We start from the raw sequence: 14,817 nt of genomic DNA on the forward strand, positions 1-14,817 counted from the left end.
GGTTGTCGTCGGAGTCGGACGGTGAGATGCTGACTCGAGCGGGGTAATGGTAGAAGCCAGCGTTGAGACCGAGTGGGGAATAAGATTGGTGGTGTTGGTTGACGGTGACTTGAGGCTGAGCGGTTTTTCGTCGATGGATCTCACATAACAAATGTTTCTCTCCTTTTCTGAAGAACTCGTTGGCGAATTCCCATCTGTCCGGCACAATTTTTCTAAAACCCTAAGAGAGAGAGAGAAAAAAAAAGGAGTTAAAAAAAAAAACATAAAATGGAGGAAATAAAATGGAGGAAGGTGGTTGAGCTTACATAGGTGTTGAGCTGTCGGACAAAGCTAGAGAAGTTGTTGTGCTTGAAATAGTTGGGGAGGAGATCTCTGGCGAATTCAGGAGGGCGCCAAACGACGAAGGTGGTGTCATCTTCGCCCCATGAGACAATATGGTCGGTGGTGGGATCGTCAACGAGCTGGTAAGTTTTAGTGAGAAAGGGAGCTGGGATGGCTTTGTGGGAGTCTAGAGAGAGCAAAACGCCTTCGCAATTATCAAGCATTAGAGCCATTTGGAATAATATGGGAAAGGAAGAGTCTTTTTGGGAGGGGAGGGGAGGGGAGGGGCTAGATAGCAGAGTTTGAAATGGAAGTGGAAATGGAAAGGGAGAGGAAAAAAAAAGAGGGATTTAGGATGGAAAAAACAAAGCGGAAGAAAGGAAAAGAAGTGTGTCGTGTGGTGGGTACCGTGCAGTTAGTTTTTTCATTTTATATTAACAATTTTGGTTTATTAATTTGGTTGTTTGGGTGTGAGAGAATATGTGTCTCTCTGTCTGTGTTGAACTGTGAAATAAGGGCCTTTCAAGACAAACCCGTGACATGTCCATCTCTCCTTGATCTCCTTTTTTATTTCTCTCTTTTGATTTGATTCTCTCTACATCTCTCTCTCTCTCTCTCTCTCTCTCTCTACTGACATTCATCCCTCCAGCACCCACTTAAGAATCACCCTCAATTCCTGACTCCAAAATTTTACAGTCAAAAGAGAAGAAAGGAGGAAAAAAAAAAAAAAAAAAAAAAAAAAAAACTTGAAATTTGGAGTGGGTCAACCCTTTTTTAGTTGCATATGGGCAAAGCCGAAAGCCCCTTTTGGTAGGAACTTAATTACTTACATTGAGAATTTGAAAGCAAAGAAATTGATTTCCTGAAAAGAGCGATCCACAGAAAAGTAGTGTATGTAAGTATAGTATATAGAATACCCAATAATCAAAATGCTTCATACTCACTTTACAAAAAGAACATAGAAATTAAAAGCAAAGCAGGCAGCCAAAGATTGAAACAGTGGCATTTCATTTGGTACCATTATTATTATTATTTATTACTACTACGCACAGAACACACAAACATGCAGTTTTGTTTTTACGTGGACTATTAGTTTGGGTTTGCAGCATAATAAATGCTGACACCTAAGCAAATTAAAACACTGTCTGTTCCTGAAACAGAGATACATAAATGAAATGGAAATGGAAATGGAAATGGAAAGGGAAGGAAGGAGAAGGAAGGAAGGGGAGGGCATTTAGGTCAAAAGTGAAATGGTAAAAAGATGTGTTCGTATGCGTTCCCGAGGAGAAAATGAAAAATGAAAATGAAAATGGTTGGGGTTTAGGATTTGTAAGTTAGCTTTTGTTGTTAATATATAAGAGCACCCGAAGGCAAGGCAGGAGAGGGCAGAGCAGGCGTGTCGAAATTCGAATCCCCATCATTTTCTACTACTCTCTCTGTGTGTGTGCGGCATTGACAGATATAATAAGGTAAAGCATACATCGAACTACGTGATGCGACTTAAAGCCTGCGCCCTTCCTTCCTCTCCTCTCCTCTCCTCTTCTATTTCCTTCTTTTCTCTTCTTCTTCTTAATATTCCAAACTTCAATACTCTCTCTCTCTCTCTCTCTCTCCCCCCATTGCCGTTTACTCCTTCCAGTTCAGGTGGTTGAATTATTGGCCTCAAAAGTTTCCATAAATAAACTCTTTTTTATTATTATTATTTTTTTTTTTACAGCTTTCCTTTTCTTTGTAGTCGTCCAAGAAATGAGAATCTCTCGCTCTCTTCTTTATACTTTTAGTGTATGGGGTTTGTTTTTTTTAAAAAAAAAATCTTTTGGGCGAAAAAGAAAGTTTTGAATTTTGTTGGTGATATGATGATGGATTGAAATTCCAAAAGGCCAAAAGGGGAATGTATAGGAAACGCTTGTGTGTGTCTACTACTACGGCCCTCATGATTTCAACAATATTGTGTGCAAACTTTTTTGCAATGAGTACCTTTAATCACACACATAGGTTGAGGGATCGCATATGTAAAAAAGTGAAATAATAATACTTTATATTTGTTTTTATCTTTAACTTAAACTATATATATATATTTACGTGTTTATTAGGGATAATTATGATTATGGTATAACAACATGTCTATTATCGATACTTGATTATGTTAATGACTGTGACATTGAATAAAATTTTAGTTATTACAATTTTACAATTATGAAATCTCACGTCGATTGGAAAGAAAAAACAAGTACCAACGAAGTCGCTGGACTCCGAAGGAGGTGGATTGTGATCAGTTGAGGATGAAGACAATATCCGCTAGCAGTGGGCTTAGGCGGTTACAAATGGTATCAGAGCCAGACACCAGACGGTGCGCTAGCAAGGATACTGAGTCCTAAAGGAGTGACAACGAGTGGTGTGTCAGCGTGAGAGGTGGATTATGAGATCCCATATCGATTAAAAAGAGGAATGAGTGTCAGCGAGAACACTAGGTGCCAAAGGTGGGTGGATTGTGAGATTTCACATCGATTGGAGAGAGAAACAAGTGCTAGAAGACACTGGCCCCGAAAGGGGGTAGATTGTGAGATTCTACGTTAGTTGTAGAGGAGAATGAAATATTCTTTACAAGGGTGTGAAGACCTCCCCTAACAAGTGTGTAGAAACCTCTCAATCGCAAGCGTGTTTTAAAAATCTTGAGAAGATATCCAAAAGAGAAAATGGTAAGCTTAGGCTGATACAATTATATACAACATTTGAAGCAATCTAACTCGCTGTCACTCCTCAAAAAATAACATCAAAATTATTTTATAAAAAAAAAAGAAAAACATTTGTAATGATTTCTTAAAACTACATATTTAGAATAAATATTTGTAGGGTCCAAAACCATACGGATGGGTAAGAAAATGATGAGTAATTATTTGTAAATAGATTTGTAGCTGATTATTTTCATGATGCATGCCCACTTCGATTTCTCATTATTGGAAAATCCACAAACAAAATATATCGCACTTAAAAAAAAAAAAAAAAAAAAAAGAAGGAAACCCATAATATTATTAATATAAAGTTTGGAGACAATAATATTACATAAATATGAAATTTGTAAAATAAAATTTGGAAGAAGGTGAGATATTATTTGTTTATTACTTTTCTTAATTGCCAAAACACTCCCATTCCTTATTTTAAAATAAATTAAATGCTCGAAAAAATAGGTTGAACTTCATTAATTATCACATTGTGCTTAGTGCTATCTTATTTATTATCATTCTCATTCTTCTCTTTATCGATGAAACCATGTTGTATATGTTGGAATATTAAAACACGTAAAATTAATTAACTATTATGTACGTAAAATTGAAAACATATATATCATCGGATATATTTTATTTCACGCATATCATTTTTTTTTTTTTAATATCCATTTAATCGAATTTTACTCGGATTTGTCTCAAGAGGAGACCGAGACGAAACAAAAGTTTTCACATCTCTACATTTGGAGAGGGTCTCTTCATTCTTGTTAATTTTGAAAGTAAAAAATTTTAAAAAAGGTTCGAAAGTGGTTTGTAGAGTTGAATTCCAGATAATAAGTAGAAATGGGTATATATTTTTTTTTTTCATGTAAAAAGAGGAATAAGAAGAGAAATTGATTAAGAATCAAAAACTTGTAATTACTCTCTCAACCATGTTAGACTTATCCAATATACACTCCATTTGGGCATTTTTGTTCTTGTTTGTGTTAGTAAAGTCAATTTCGTTGAGGTTAATGAGTTTTTGTCCATATTTTTGTTTCCCACTCTGTTTCTGCGCACTGATCTCTCTGGTTCTTCTGCAGCGGCTGACACGGAAAAACCCAGTCCTCTTCCTAATAATAATAATAATTAAAAGGTAAAAAAAAAGAAAAAAAAAGAAAGGGTTTTGTTTTTTGTATTGTTGTTGAGGTGAGTGCAGTAAGTATGGGGCAGTCTGATGCTTCAAGCATTGTTGTTTTGGTTTGATTAAGCATGTTTATCATCTTACCTCACTCCTTTTGGGAACATTTCTTCTTTTCCCTTTTCTCCTCCACTACCCCTCAACTCTCATACTAATCTCTCCTAATCTCATATTAATTAAACCATCTAATTTTGGTTAATAACATTAACAAATTAATTTGTAATATATAATTTGGTTTGATAAAGGTTGTCAGCAACTGAGACAGATCCTACCGAGCCCCACCACCCATGGCTGCCAATTAATTAATTTATTTGAAGAGGGCAAAGAGCAAGAAGATTCTATTCTAATATGTAAAAACGCAGTGAAAGTGAAACAACGCCACCCACCACCGTACCCAGCTTCCTCTCTCTCTCTCACATCACCACCGCCGCTACCATATTATTTTATGTGTGGGGATTTCAAGAACAGACAGCCTAAAGCACACAGGGAATAGCGATAAAAAATTGCACAATTTAACGTTGCTCTTATTACCCCCGAGAAAAGAATCTAAATCCCCACAATAATAACACAACCTTCTCTCTCCCTTTTGTCTTATGTTTATGCTCTAATTATACACTTAATTCTCCAACACAAGAGAACAGACATTCTGATAATAATTGATGGACAAGAAAAGATGTAAGCTTGACTTACTGCTGCTATTATGTACCAAAAGCTAGCATTCTCCCAATTCTCCACTGTGTTTTATGGGATTGGACATCTGTATGTCCCAATTCTATAAAAACATATTCGTTTTCCTTGCCTTTATTTCCTTTCCACTTCCAATCAACAAAAATAATACTTAAAAACCTTGGTATATTCTTCATTCTATCAGCCAAATTCCCATCAATTACGTGTAAAGTCTGGTTGTTCCAACGCATATGAACTCACTTAACTTTTCCTCCGCTTGTACTGGGTGTGAGTTCATCCGTCTTTAACTTTTGGCCATGCATCAAATCTAACTCAAAAAAGAATTCAGTATTAAAAAATTCAGGGCACCACCATTTATAAGGGTGTGGAGAAGAAGCCTGGAATCTCTAAAGGTGAAGTCCAAAGAGGCTTCTGGCTTGAAAAGATGTAAGAAAAAGAAACATCTTTCCCTAATCTAAATTTGGAAAAGGGTTTGTTTGAATGAAAATATTTGTTAGAGTTACTAGGCTTCTATTTTTTGCGTACCCAAGAAAAGAGAATGAATTTTAACCCCACTTTTTGAATTACATCAAAAGCAGAGAAATAGTAGCTTTGTTTTTCCTCTCCATTACCTCTACTTTTTCTTTCTCATCCTTTATTAAAGATGCAATGCCTCAGTTTATAGCTTTTAACAACTTTAGATTATACACATCCCATTTCTGACATCCCACATCTGTCTGTGATTTTGATGATTATGAGGGATTCATGTGTTTATTATGAACCTCAATCTAAGCAACCATTCATCCTCACTTATTACCACCTTTTGCTTTTAATTCATGCAATCATGACACCCACAATGTGGATTTCAATTGAGTTAAGGATATTCAAAACTACCATGAGATTCAAATCTTGGATTATTCCTTATCATCAGGTTTTGATTTTAGATTGGTAATGAATCTGCTAATCTGATCTTGATGATGGAGATGGAGATGGAGATGGAGCATAAAGGCTGTTGGATCACATGCACATCACAAATCAAAACTTTTTTGCTCTCCTTCTCTTCTCTTCGCTTCTCTTCTCTTCTTTTCATACTGAGTGTGATGAAGATTAAAGAAAGGCATTTCAAAAAAAGATTGGTCCCATTTATCTAAGGCTGGTTATGCTGCTTCCCCAATCCAAGGGATTCCGTGACACGATTTTGATGCCATATGGGTCCCTTCATCATCATTATTTCTCTAATGTGCCTAACAATCTAAGCCCACCCTCATTGACTCATATCATCGTCAGTCTCACGATTTTAAAACGCACCTGCCGAGGAGAGCCTCTCACACCCTTATAAGGTTCCTACATTCGATGTGGGATCTCACAATCCACCTCCTTAAGGGCCCAACGTCCTCGCTAACATTTGTAACGGCCCAAACCCAATGTTAACAAATACCGTCTGCTTTGGCTCCCAGACCTAAAAGATATTTAATTTTGTAATTGGATAAAAGAAGGTATCTTGTTTAGGAATAAAAAAGTTGAGATAAATTTGCAATTTGTTGGGGTGTAATGCAGAAGATCTGAAGATCATGATATCCTCACAAGCCCATCTTAGACCTCTAACTTGTCTTTTCTTCTGCCATTTTGTCACCTTCGAACACAGAAAGAAGGCCATGGATATCAGATCATTCGTAAGATTCGTTGAATTTTAAAAAAAAACTTAATTAGAATGGCAACAACCAAGATGGAATATGCTTATTTCAAACTTTTGAATCTGATTGGCAGCGATTTAGCGGACCATTACCCAACTTTTGTCTTTCTTCCTGTCTGACATGTTCTTTAGTTCATCAATATTTTCTTATTTTTCTATACATTTCAGTTCGAAATTTAATTACATTCTAAGTTTCAATCGCACTCACTCCATGAAGAATTAAAAATAACGTATAAACCACTCGCAATTATTCAATTTCTTCAACCCAAATTATTTCACCACGCGCCACCGTTGCCCGACCGACTACCATCGCAAAAGGTGAAGCGATGACGAGATTTTTTTGGAATGATCAAGAATTGGGGTTTGGGTATTATCCAACGGGCTTGCAGTGGTCGTCGTTTAGTTGTTATTTGTGAAGCTCGTGCTCTCAGGCCAGCCGGTGTCGACGGAACCGATGGACATCTCCGGCGTGGTTACCGGGCGGTGTAGAGGGTTTTTCAAGAACAAGTCCAGAGGAAATAAGGAGAAATGAGTGGTGAACTAAGGGAGTTTGTTTTAATTTACAAAGGAATATTTTGGATTAATTAATTTTAGGAGAAAAAACACAAAAGCAGATGTGTGAGGGGAGGATCAATCACATCCTTGAAGTAGACGATTAACTAACAAAATGGCAGAGGGAATGGGCAAAGGCTGAGACGTTGCAGAGCTTGAAATATTCACCCATGGCGGGGAAGGGGCAATTTTAAACAAGTATCAATTCGGTCATAAAAGTGTTTAGCAACCAAATCACTTGAACGCCGGCGCCGCCGCAGCTGTGGAATGACCCACCGGAGGCACCGCGTGGATCTTACGGGGACGGTTGATTTCTTGGTTTTGAAATATTGGTGGGATGATTGAATCTTGAAAGATCTTATTTCTGTGGTTTTGAATTGAATACTCTTAAGAGTACAAGTACTTACTGGTTTATAATAAACACTGATGTGTGGTTGTTTTGTTTGTAAAAGCCCAGAGAATCAAAAATCAAAAGAACAAGACAAAGCAACAAGGTTGTTTGTTCTGTCTTCGTGTTGGCAACCTCTTTTGTCTGACTCACTGAGCAATGACAGCTTCAAAATTAAGTGCAGCCTGCCTAGTTTATGCTGCAAATTCTATCTTATCTTTTCACTCTCTTGCTCGTTTATACATCTGACATGCTCATGGGGAGCCTTAATTTTTGGCAATTCCGATGTCAATTCCTATGCAAACATCACGACACTAATGCCATATTAAGAATCACGGAACTCCACATATTTTTGCATAGTTTTATTTTCTCAAAATTTTTTTATATATAAATTCGTGATCTTCCCTTAATTAATCTCAACCTCATGGGTTGAGTTCAATTATTGTGGCAATCCGAAGAGACTAAAGCCATGGGTTGGGTTCAATTATTGTGGCAATTAAAGAGCAGTGTTGAATAAAAGCAAAGTTTGTTTGTTTCTACGACGTGAACTGATGCATCTAATTAGAGATGAGTTTCCATCAATTACGTGTAAAGCTAAGTTACTATTTAACACACAAGTTAATTTGAATGGGGTTTTGGGTTTATTTCTAAACTAATCAACTTTAGTCCATACCCATCAAATCAGTTTTGCCATCTTTATATCGCCATTTTCATACAACCCTTTATTATATTCATAGATTCTTCACCTCTTTTTCCATCATTATTTGTCGCCTTTATATCGCTATGTTCACACAACTCTTCCAAAGCCCAATGAAAAAAAAAAATATAGAAATAAATGGAAGAATAAAGAGTGTAAGATGGAGTCCATATTGGTAGTTGTTTAAGAGATTCTCTCTTTAGAAAGGACAGTTTTGTATGTGAGGATAATAATGAAGGACTTGGCTTTGCATGCAAAAAAGTTGCGCAACTCCTTCGCCCACTCCAACGCTTTAATGCATCTTTTCCCTAATCTAAAGCGCCAAAAGGAGTTTCCTGTTGCCCAAAATGCTACCTAAACACTAAAGACATCTATCGTTTGCTTTCGTCCGTCAGCTTCACAGTTTTAAAACATCTTTACTTGAGAGAAATTTCCACACTCTTATAAAAAAATGTTTTATTCCCCTCGACAACCAATATGAGATCTCACAATCCACCTATCTCGGGTAGGTGTCTGCATTTGATGCCATATATAACAGTTCAAGCCCACCGCTAAAAGATATTGTCGATTTTAAAATGTGTTTGCTAAGGAGAGGTTTTCACACTCGTATGTATAAAGAATGATTCGTTTCTCTCTCTAACAAATATGAGATTTCGCACTCCAACGGACGTGTATCTCACACCTATACACTTTAAAACAAACTAAATTTTAACCCACTTTGTTGATATCCTTAAAAGCATACAACTTCAACTCATATCATCTTTTCTACTTTTTCCTGTATTTTCCACCTTTAGTTAAAGGCTTAAAGATCCCCTTCTCTCCACTTTACAGACCACGACATCAGTCTGTTATCTTAAAATTACCCTTAAAAAAAAAAAAAAAAAAAAAAAGTTCGTATCATTTTCCGTTTGAGCTGATAAACATCAATACACAATTTACATTATTTGATGAAAAAGCCATATTGGAAGCTTTAAAATGGGTGGATGGATGGATGGATGGATGTATGTATGGATGAAGTTTGAGTACAGTGAAGTACGGTGGCAAACATGCATCGTGGTGGGGAAAGCTTAGATGGGACTAATGATGCTTCTCTCCTGCACTACACCGTGATGTTAACCCACAAAAGGAATTCTAGTAGCAAATTCATGGCTGTTTGTTACATCTATAAATGGTGAGTTTGTGATCAAATGATGGGGTATTCAAGAAAAGAAACCCCAAATGATCGAAATCATTTTGTTTTTCTTATTTTGTTTTAAATGGAATGTATATATTAGAAACAGAAACAAAACCCTTTAGGCAATTCAATCAGATCAAGCATAAAGTTGGGCGAAGCTGGTGAATGAGTCGATTCCAAACATGTCCTGGAATGGTAGGGCCATTCATTACCCGAGAGCTGGTGAATAATTTAGAATACCTGGAAAATATTGTGAAAAAGAAAAGCGGCATCATTTCCAATGAAGATAAGAATATATGTGTTTATTTTGAAGGTGGTGGAATGAAATGGTTTGGAGTGAGGTATTTGGGAAGTGTACAAGGAAAAAGAAAGAAGTGGCGCATAAGAAAGAAAAGTAGATACAAAGTGGAAGAAGGGGAAGTCGCAGCAGCGGAGCAGAAAGTAAATAAAAAACAGCTTTATAGGGAATAAGGGAGGAGGATTGGATGATTGAACCCAACCAAATTGAATGAGATAGGATTATGAGATGTTCTTACTTTGTTTTGGTTTAGATGCATATTCACTTTCCAAGGCATCATTACGCAAAAGTTCATCCATTTTATTTTTTTATTATTACTTTCATGTTTCAAAAATTCGGGCCTACAGAGCCCGTTCGGAATGTTGGGCCTAGCTGTTCCTCCTCCGGGCCTAAGGAGCTCATTAGGAAAGCTGAGCTTTTCCTCCTCCCGGCCTACGGAGCCCGGTCGGAAAGCTCGTTGGGAAAGTTGGGCCTAGCTTTTCCTCCTCCATAGCAGGGCTTCATGTTGGGCCGAATTAGAGGAATCCAAAATTTGGGCCGTATGATTAATTGAGCCCAGCCGTGAGAATACGGTACGTGTATTGGATCAGAAACCAAGTCCTGAAGGGGCGTCTAATAAATTTGACGAAGCTTTGTCAAAATTTTCAGCAGTCGCGTATTGGTCAGAGAAGCTATCGACTTCCTCTCTACCATCTTTCCTCTTCTTCTTCTTCCTCCCTTCCTCTTTCTCTCTCTTGTAATTCATCGACTCCATGGCTCTACCTCAGAGTCAGTACCAACAACAGTATCAACCGCAGCACCAGCAGCAACAGCATCATCAATCTATATCGTTTCGGTAATTCTTATTCACCACAATGTAAAACCAGAAATTTTGTTTTCTTTAAAACCCTAGCGATCGCCCCTCCTTCACAGAGCTTCGATTGTTTTCTGCCTTCTTTTAATTTTTCATTCTATCTCTAATTACAGGAACTTGTACACTGCCGATGGTCATTCTTCTCAACCAATTTCCTATTTCAACCCCTTGAATTTGCAGGATCATTCCCAGCATCCTCCCTATGTTCCTCCATGTAAATTTGCTTTTACTTCCTTTGTTTCTTTCCTTTTATTGTGTACTTTTCTGATTCCTGACAGCTCTTAGTTTTACTGGAAATTTGGGTTTGGGCGGATTTCAAAGCAGTAATCGTTTTTTATTAGTTTGTTCTTATAAGGGTTAATAACTTATTAGAGATTGTTTGAAGACTAAGGATTTCATTTTCGTTTCTTTCACTGAACACTTCAGCTCATTACTAGTGTCGGGACAAGCCTCATGGGATTTATTTTTGGACTAACATTTTGTTGTTTTTCGTCATTCTAGTTCATGTAGTCGGGTTTGCACCAGATACAGCCCCTGCTACGGACGCCAGTGATGGCGCAGCAGATTTTCACTGGATGTATGGCTTAGAAGCCAAGAAGAAAAGATTGAAGGAACAAGATCTTTTTGAAAACAATTCCCAAATATCATCCATTGACTTCTTGCAACCACGTCCTGTTTCAACAGGACTGGGCTTATCGCTTGACAACACCAGAATGGCTTCCACAGGAGACTCGCCTTTGGTCTCTCTTATAGGCGATGACATTGATCATGAATTACAGCGGCAGGATGAAGATATTGAGAAGTTCCTCAAAATTCAGGTCCGGATTAGCATTCTTTTCTGACAATTGTCTATCTATCTTTCAAGCTGCTTCGAACAAGCGTCTTGTCATGTTTTCTTTTTTGCTTAATCACGAGTGTTTTCATCGTCTTACCCTCACTAATCAGATGGGATAATTCTTAACCCTATAATATTTGATTTTGACGTGTTCTTAGCATATTTAATTTTCAAGATAGATAGATAGTCACCATAATTTTGAACCAACGACTTTATAGAGACTGGGTTTATAGCTTGCCCTTCTGACCATTAGATCAACCCTTCAAGGTTGTCTTATCAGGGTTATGTTAGTTTTTGAATTTGGGTTTAAACTTTCTGGAAGTCACACTGTTATGAGAGATTGTGTGTGCCTTCACCATATGGCGTTTCCTTGTTGGTTCTATAGTTTTATTTGTGATCAATGTTCACAGTGGCCTTGGTTCATCTTGTAAATTTCAATATGATTTACTTGTTGATGTTTGTTGCACCAAGAATTCTTTCACAGCTGTTTCAATTATGTGTGTGTCCTGACTCCTGAATTTTAACCATAGACCTTCATCTTCTATGTCTCTTTCTATTAATAGGGTGATAAGCTGCGACATACCATATTGGAGAAGATCCAAGCCAATCAACTCCAAACTCTCTCGATTGTGGAGGAAAAAATCATTCAGAAACTACAGGAAAAAGAAGCGGAGATGGAGTGTATTAACAAGAAAAACATGGAGCTCGAACACCGAATGGAGCAGCTGTCAGTGGAAGCTGGTGCGTTGCAGCAGCGGGCTAGATATAACGAGAACATGATCTCGGCCCTCAAGTTAAATCTTCAGCAGGTGTATGCTCAAAGCAGGGATAGCAAGGAAGGATGTGGGGATAGCGAGGTTGAAGACACCGCATCGTGCTGCAATGGTCAGTCACTTGATTTTCAACTGCTTCGCAGCAACAGCAATGATATGAAGGAGTTGATGATCTGTAAGGGTTGCAGGGTTAATGAAGTGTGCATGCTTTTGTTGCCTTGTAAACATCTCTGCCTGTGCAAGGAGTGCGAAGGTAAGCTTACAATTTGCCCTCTGTGTCGATCCTCAAAATTCATAGGTATGGAAGTTTATATGTAAAGTTATACCTTGTGTACGATGCTCAATTCATATATACTTCTCTTGTGATAATTATGTATTTTTGTTTCCTTTAAATTGTTCACTATGTTGTAAACATTTCATAGGGCTGTCATACGATTTATGACTCCACATCTTGATATTAATTTGTATATTAACTATTTTTGACTTATAGTTAATATACAAATATTTAGAGAAATGAAATAAATCTGTACATTGAAGGGTTTCTTTTCCCTCGTTTCTTGTAGTCTTTTCCCTTGTTCATCAAAATCTGAGGAATGATCTGCTTGAAACCGATATAATACTAGCATAAAATAGCATAGGGATAAAACTAAGGATTTTCAAAGCTTCATGGTAAATGGAAGAACATAAAATGTGTTTGTTATAGAGAAGGTCCATCCTTATTCCTTTCCTTGCACCGTTTGGTTTGGTAATCTAGCTTTGATGATACCATCTGTAATAGTCTAAATCTATCTCTCTCTATTAGACGCGTTTTATGGACTAAAGTATGCAATATTCTATTATATGGATCATGATCATAATCGCGTTTTATGGACTAAAGTATGCAATATCCTATTGTTTGGATCATGATCATAATCTAAGAGGTCAAGTTCTTTGATTAAATCTGTGAAATGGTTGAAGTGTCCCTTTGATTTAGGGGTTGAGAGGTAAAAATACCTCGTTGTTCTGATTAAGGAATTAAAAAAAAAAAAAAAAAAAAAAAAAATGACCAAAAAAGAGGAGCGCCTATTTTAAAGTGAATGTAGTTTTCAGTGCAATGGATTAAATGACACTGTAACAGCATCCATGAATTCCTGATCAGCCTCGAGAGCACTCATGACAGCCGGCGGAAGGCAGAGCTCCAGTTCTATACTTCCTCCTCCTTCATAACCTGGGTAACACATTACAGTCCCATCGAACTTATGAGCATACCCACTTCGAAGACACAACGCCTTCCCCATTCCAAACACGTTCCCGTACTTATTGAATCTGGGGGAACTTCCAATCATCACGCTCAATGGATCAAAAATTTCGGCTATTTGGTATATCAACGGACATTCCATCCATTTCTTCACACCATCTCTCACTACATTATCCGTGTGGTTCACCACAGCCTCGTGCAATTTCCACGCCGCCCATCCAAGGTTGTTTTCCAGTAATTCCTTCACCGTCGTTACTCCTCTTATTGTTTCAATCGAATTCCCGAAGTAATTTTCCGATAAGGGTGGCTCTAATCTTGATCGGTTATTTATTGTCATCATGCAACTGATGGTTTGATCCGGCGGCAGGCCACGGACTCGAGCTATGCATCTCCACATCAGCGCAGATAAGGACTGGAAGGAGGAGATTTTGTCGGTTTCGTACTCTGTATTTGCCTTTGCTTTCAGTGCAACCACCGATTCGGAGGAAAAATGGAAGTACTTTTTGCTGAGTTGGGGCGCCTCGAATCTGCTAATAAATTGATCAGGGTCCGTAAATGGAAGCTTTAGAATTGGACCATGGCCCTCCGGGAACCAGCGCTGGAGAATCGGTGGGCGTGAAATTGAAATATTGTCATCCTCTGCTTCAAATATTTCGGACCACATGTTGAAGAAGTGCCAGTACGATGTTCCGTCGACGATGGTGTGGTTAGCGGAACACCCAATGAAGACGGCGTCAACTAATTCGGTGACCTGAACTGACAACAACGGCCTGGAATGACCATCGTGGTTGACTGCTCTGTCATGGTCAAAGAACGATTCGACAATCAACGGCACGTCAGAGGGTGAAAGAATATCAGAACTCGACATGTCGACACGCGCGTGGATGAATTTGACTCCAGGGCTGTTTTTGCAGTCCACATAAACGAGGGAAGACCCTTCATCTTCATATGAAATCGTTGCGAGTCGTCCGGCAAGTGGGAAGAAATGAACGAGGACAACTGAGAGTGAGCGCTTGAGCTTTTTCAAGAGATCGTCCATGAAGCGGCCGCCGTCGTCGACGGTGGCCGGAGATTTGGCGTAAAGCAGACCCTTTTGGATATAGTGCTTAGAAAGCATGGCAAGGTCCCATGGGCCAAGGTAATATGGATGCTTAGATTGTTCAGGGATGGTGTGAGGTTTGATGAAGCACTCTGAGATGCAGTGAATCATATCGTCGGAACAGTGTGGATTTATGAGCAGCCCGGATATGTATGATGTGTTGGGTTGAGTTGGGTGGTTTAAAAATAAGAGTACTCAGCCTCTTATATTTAACTAAAGAATGTTTATCACTCCCTCCTACATTTCTGGTCTTCTCACTTTATTTAATATTTATTCAATCGAATAAATTAAAAAAAAAAAAAAAAAAAAAAAAAAAAAAAAAAAA

At 38.0% G+C, this 14,817-nt stretch overlaps 3 protein-coding genes across 3 annotated transcripts; 1 reads left to right on the top strand and 2 right to left on the bottom strand.

Moving 5' to 3' along the window:
* Position 1: 1 nt before the first annotated feature.
* LOC111446218 (heat stress transcription factor B-4-like) lies at positions 2-821 on the bottom strand (the record flags this gene model as incomplete). The annotated part of the gene is made up of 2 exons (XM_023084936.1): positions 306-821; positions 2-220 (listed from the first exon to the last, which is right to left on the bottom strand). Coding segments are annotated over exons 1-2 (468 nt in total), but the record flags the coding sequence as incomplete, so codon positions are not given.
* Positions 822-10,328: 9,507 nt separating this feature from the next.
* LOC111446732 (probable BOI-related E3 ubiquitin-protein ligase 2) lies at positions 10,329-12,705 on the top strand. Its single transcript, XM_023085670.1, has 4 exons — positions 10,329-10,530; positions 10,662-10,762; positions 11,050-11,366; positions 11,947-12,705. Exons 1-4 carry the CDS (start codon positions 10,448-10,450, stop codon positions 12,472-12,474), a joined length of 1,029 nt encoding a protein of 342 aa, XP_022941438.1. The 5' UTR covers positions 10,329-10,447; the 3' UTR covers positions 12,475-12,705.
* Positions 12,706-13,221: 516 nt separating this feature from the next.
* LOC111445835 (protein ENHANCED PSEUDOMONAS SUSCEPTIBILTY 1-like) lies at positions 13,222-14,624 on the bottom strand. The gene has a single exon (XM_023084348.1). It carries the CDS (start codon positions 14,601-14,603, stop codon positions 13,242-13,244), a length of 1,362 nt encoding a protein of 453 aa, XP_022940116.1. The 5' UTR covers positions 14,604-14,624; the 3' UTR covers positions 13,222-13,241.
* Positions 14,625-14,817: the final 193 nt, after the last annotated feature.

This window comes from Cucurbita moschata, unplaced genomic scaffold (genome assembly GCF_002738365.1).
Source record: "Cucurbita moschata cultivar Rifu unplaced genomic scaffold, Cmos_1.0 Cmo_Scf00008, whole genome shotgun sequence".
Taxonomy (NCBI): domain Eukaryota; kingdom Viridiplantae; phylum Streptophyta; class Magnoliopsida; order Cucurbitales; family Cucurbitaceae; genus Cucurbita; species Cucurbita moschata.

Coding starts and splice junctions, on each gene's coding strand:
- LOC111446732 (XM_023085670.1), top strand. CDS start 10,448: ATGGCTCTACCTCAGAGTCAGTACCAACAACAGTATCAACCGCAGCAC. Junction 10,763..11,049: donor TCCTCCCTATGTTCCTCCAT/GTAAATTTGCTT, acceptor TCGTCATTCTAG/TTCATGTAGTCGGGTTTGCA. Junction 11,367..11,946: donor AGAAGTTCCTCAAAATTCAG/GTCCGGATTAGC, acceptor TTCTATTAATAG/GGTGATAAGCTGCGACATAC.
- LOC111445835 (XM_023084348.1), bottom strand. CDS start 14,603: ATGATTCACTGCATCTCAGAGTGCTTCATCAAACCTCACACCATCCCT.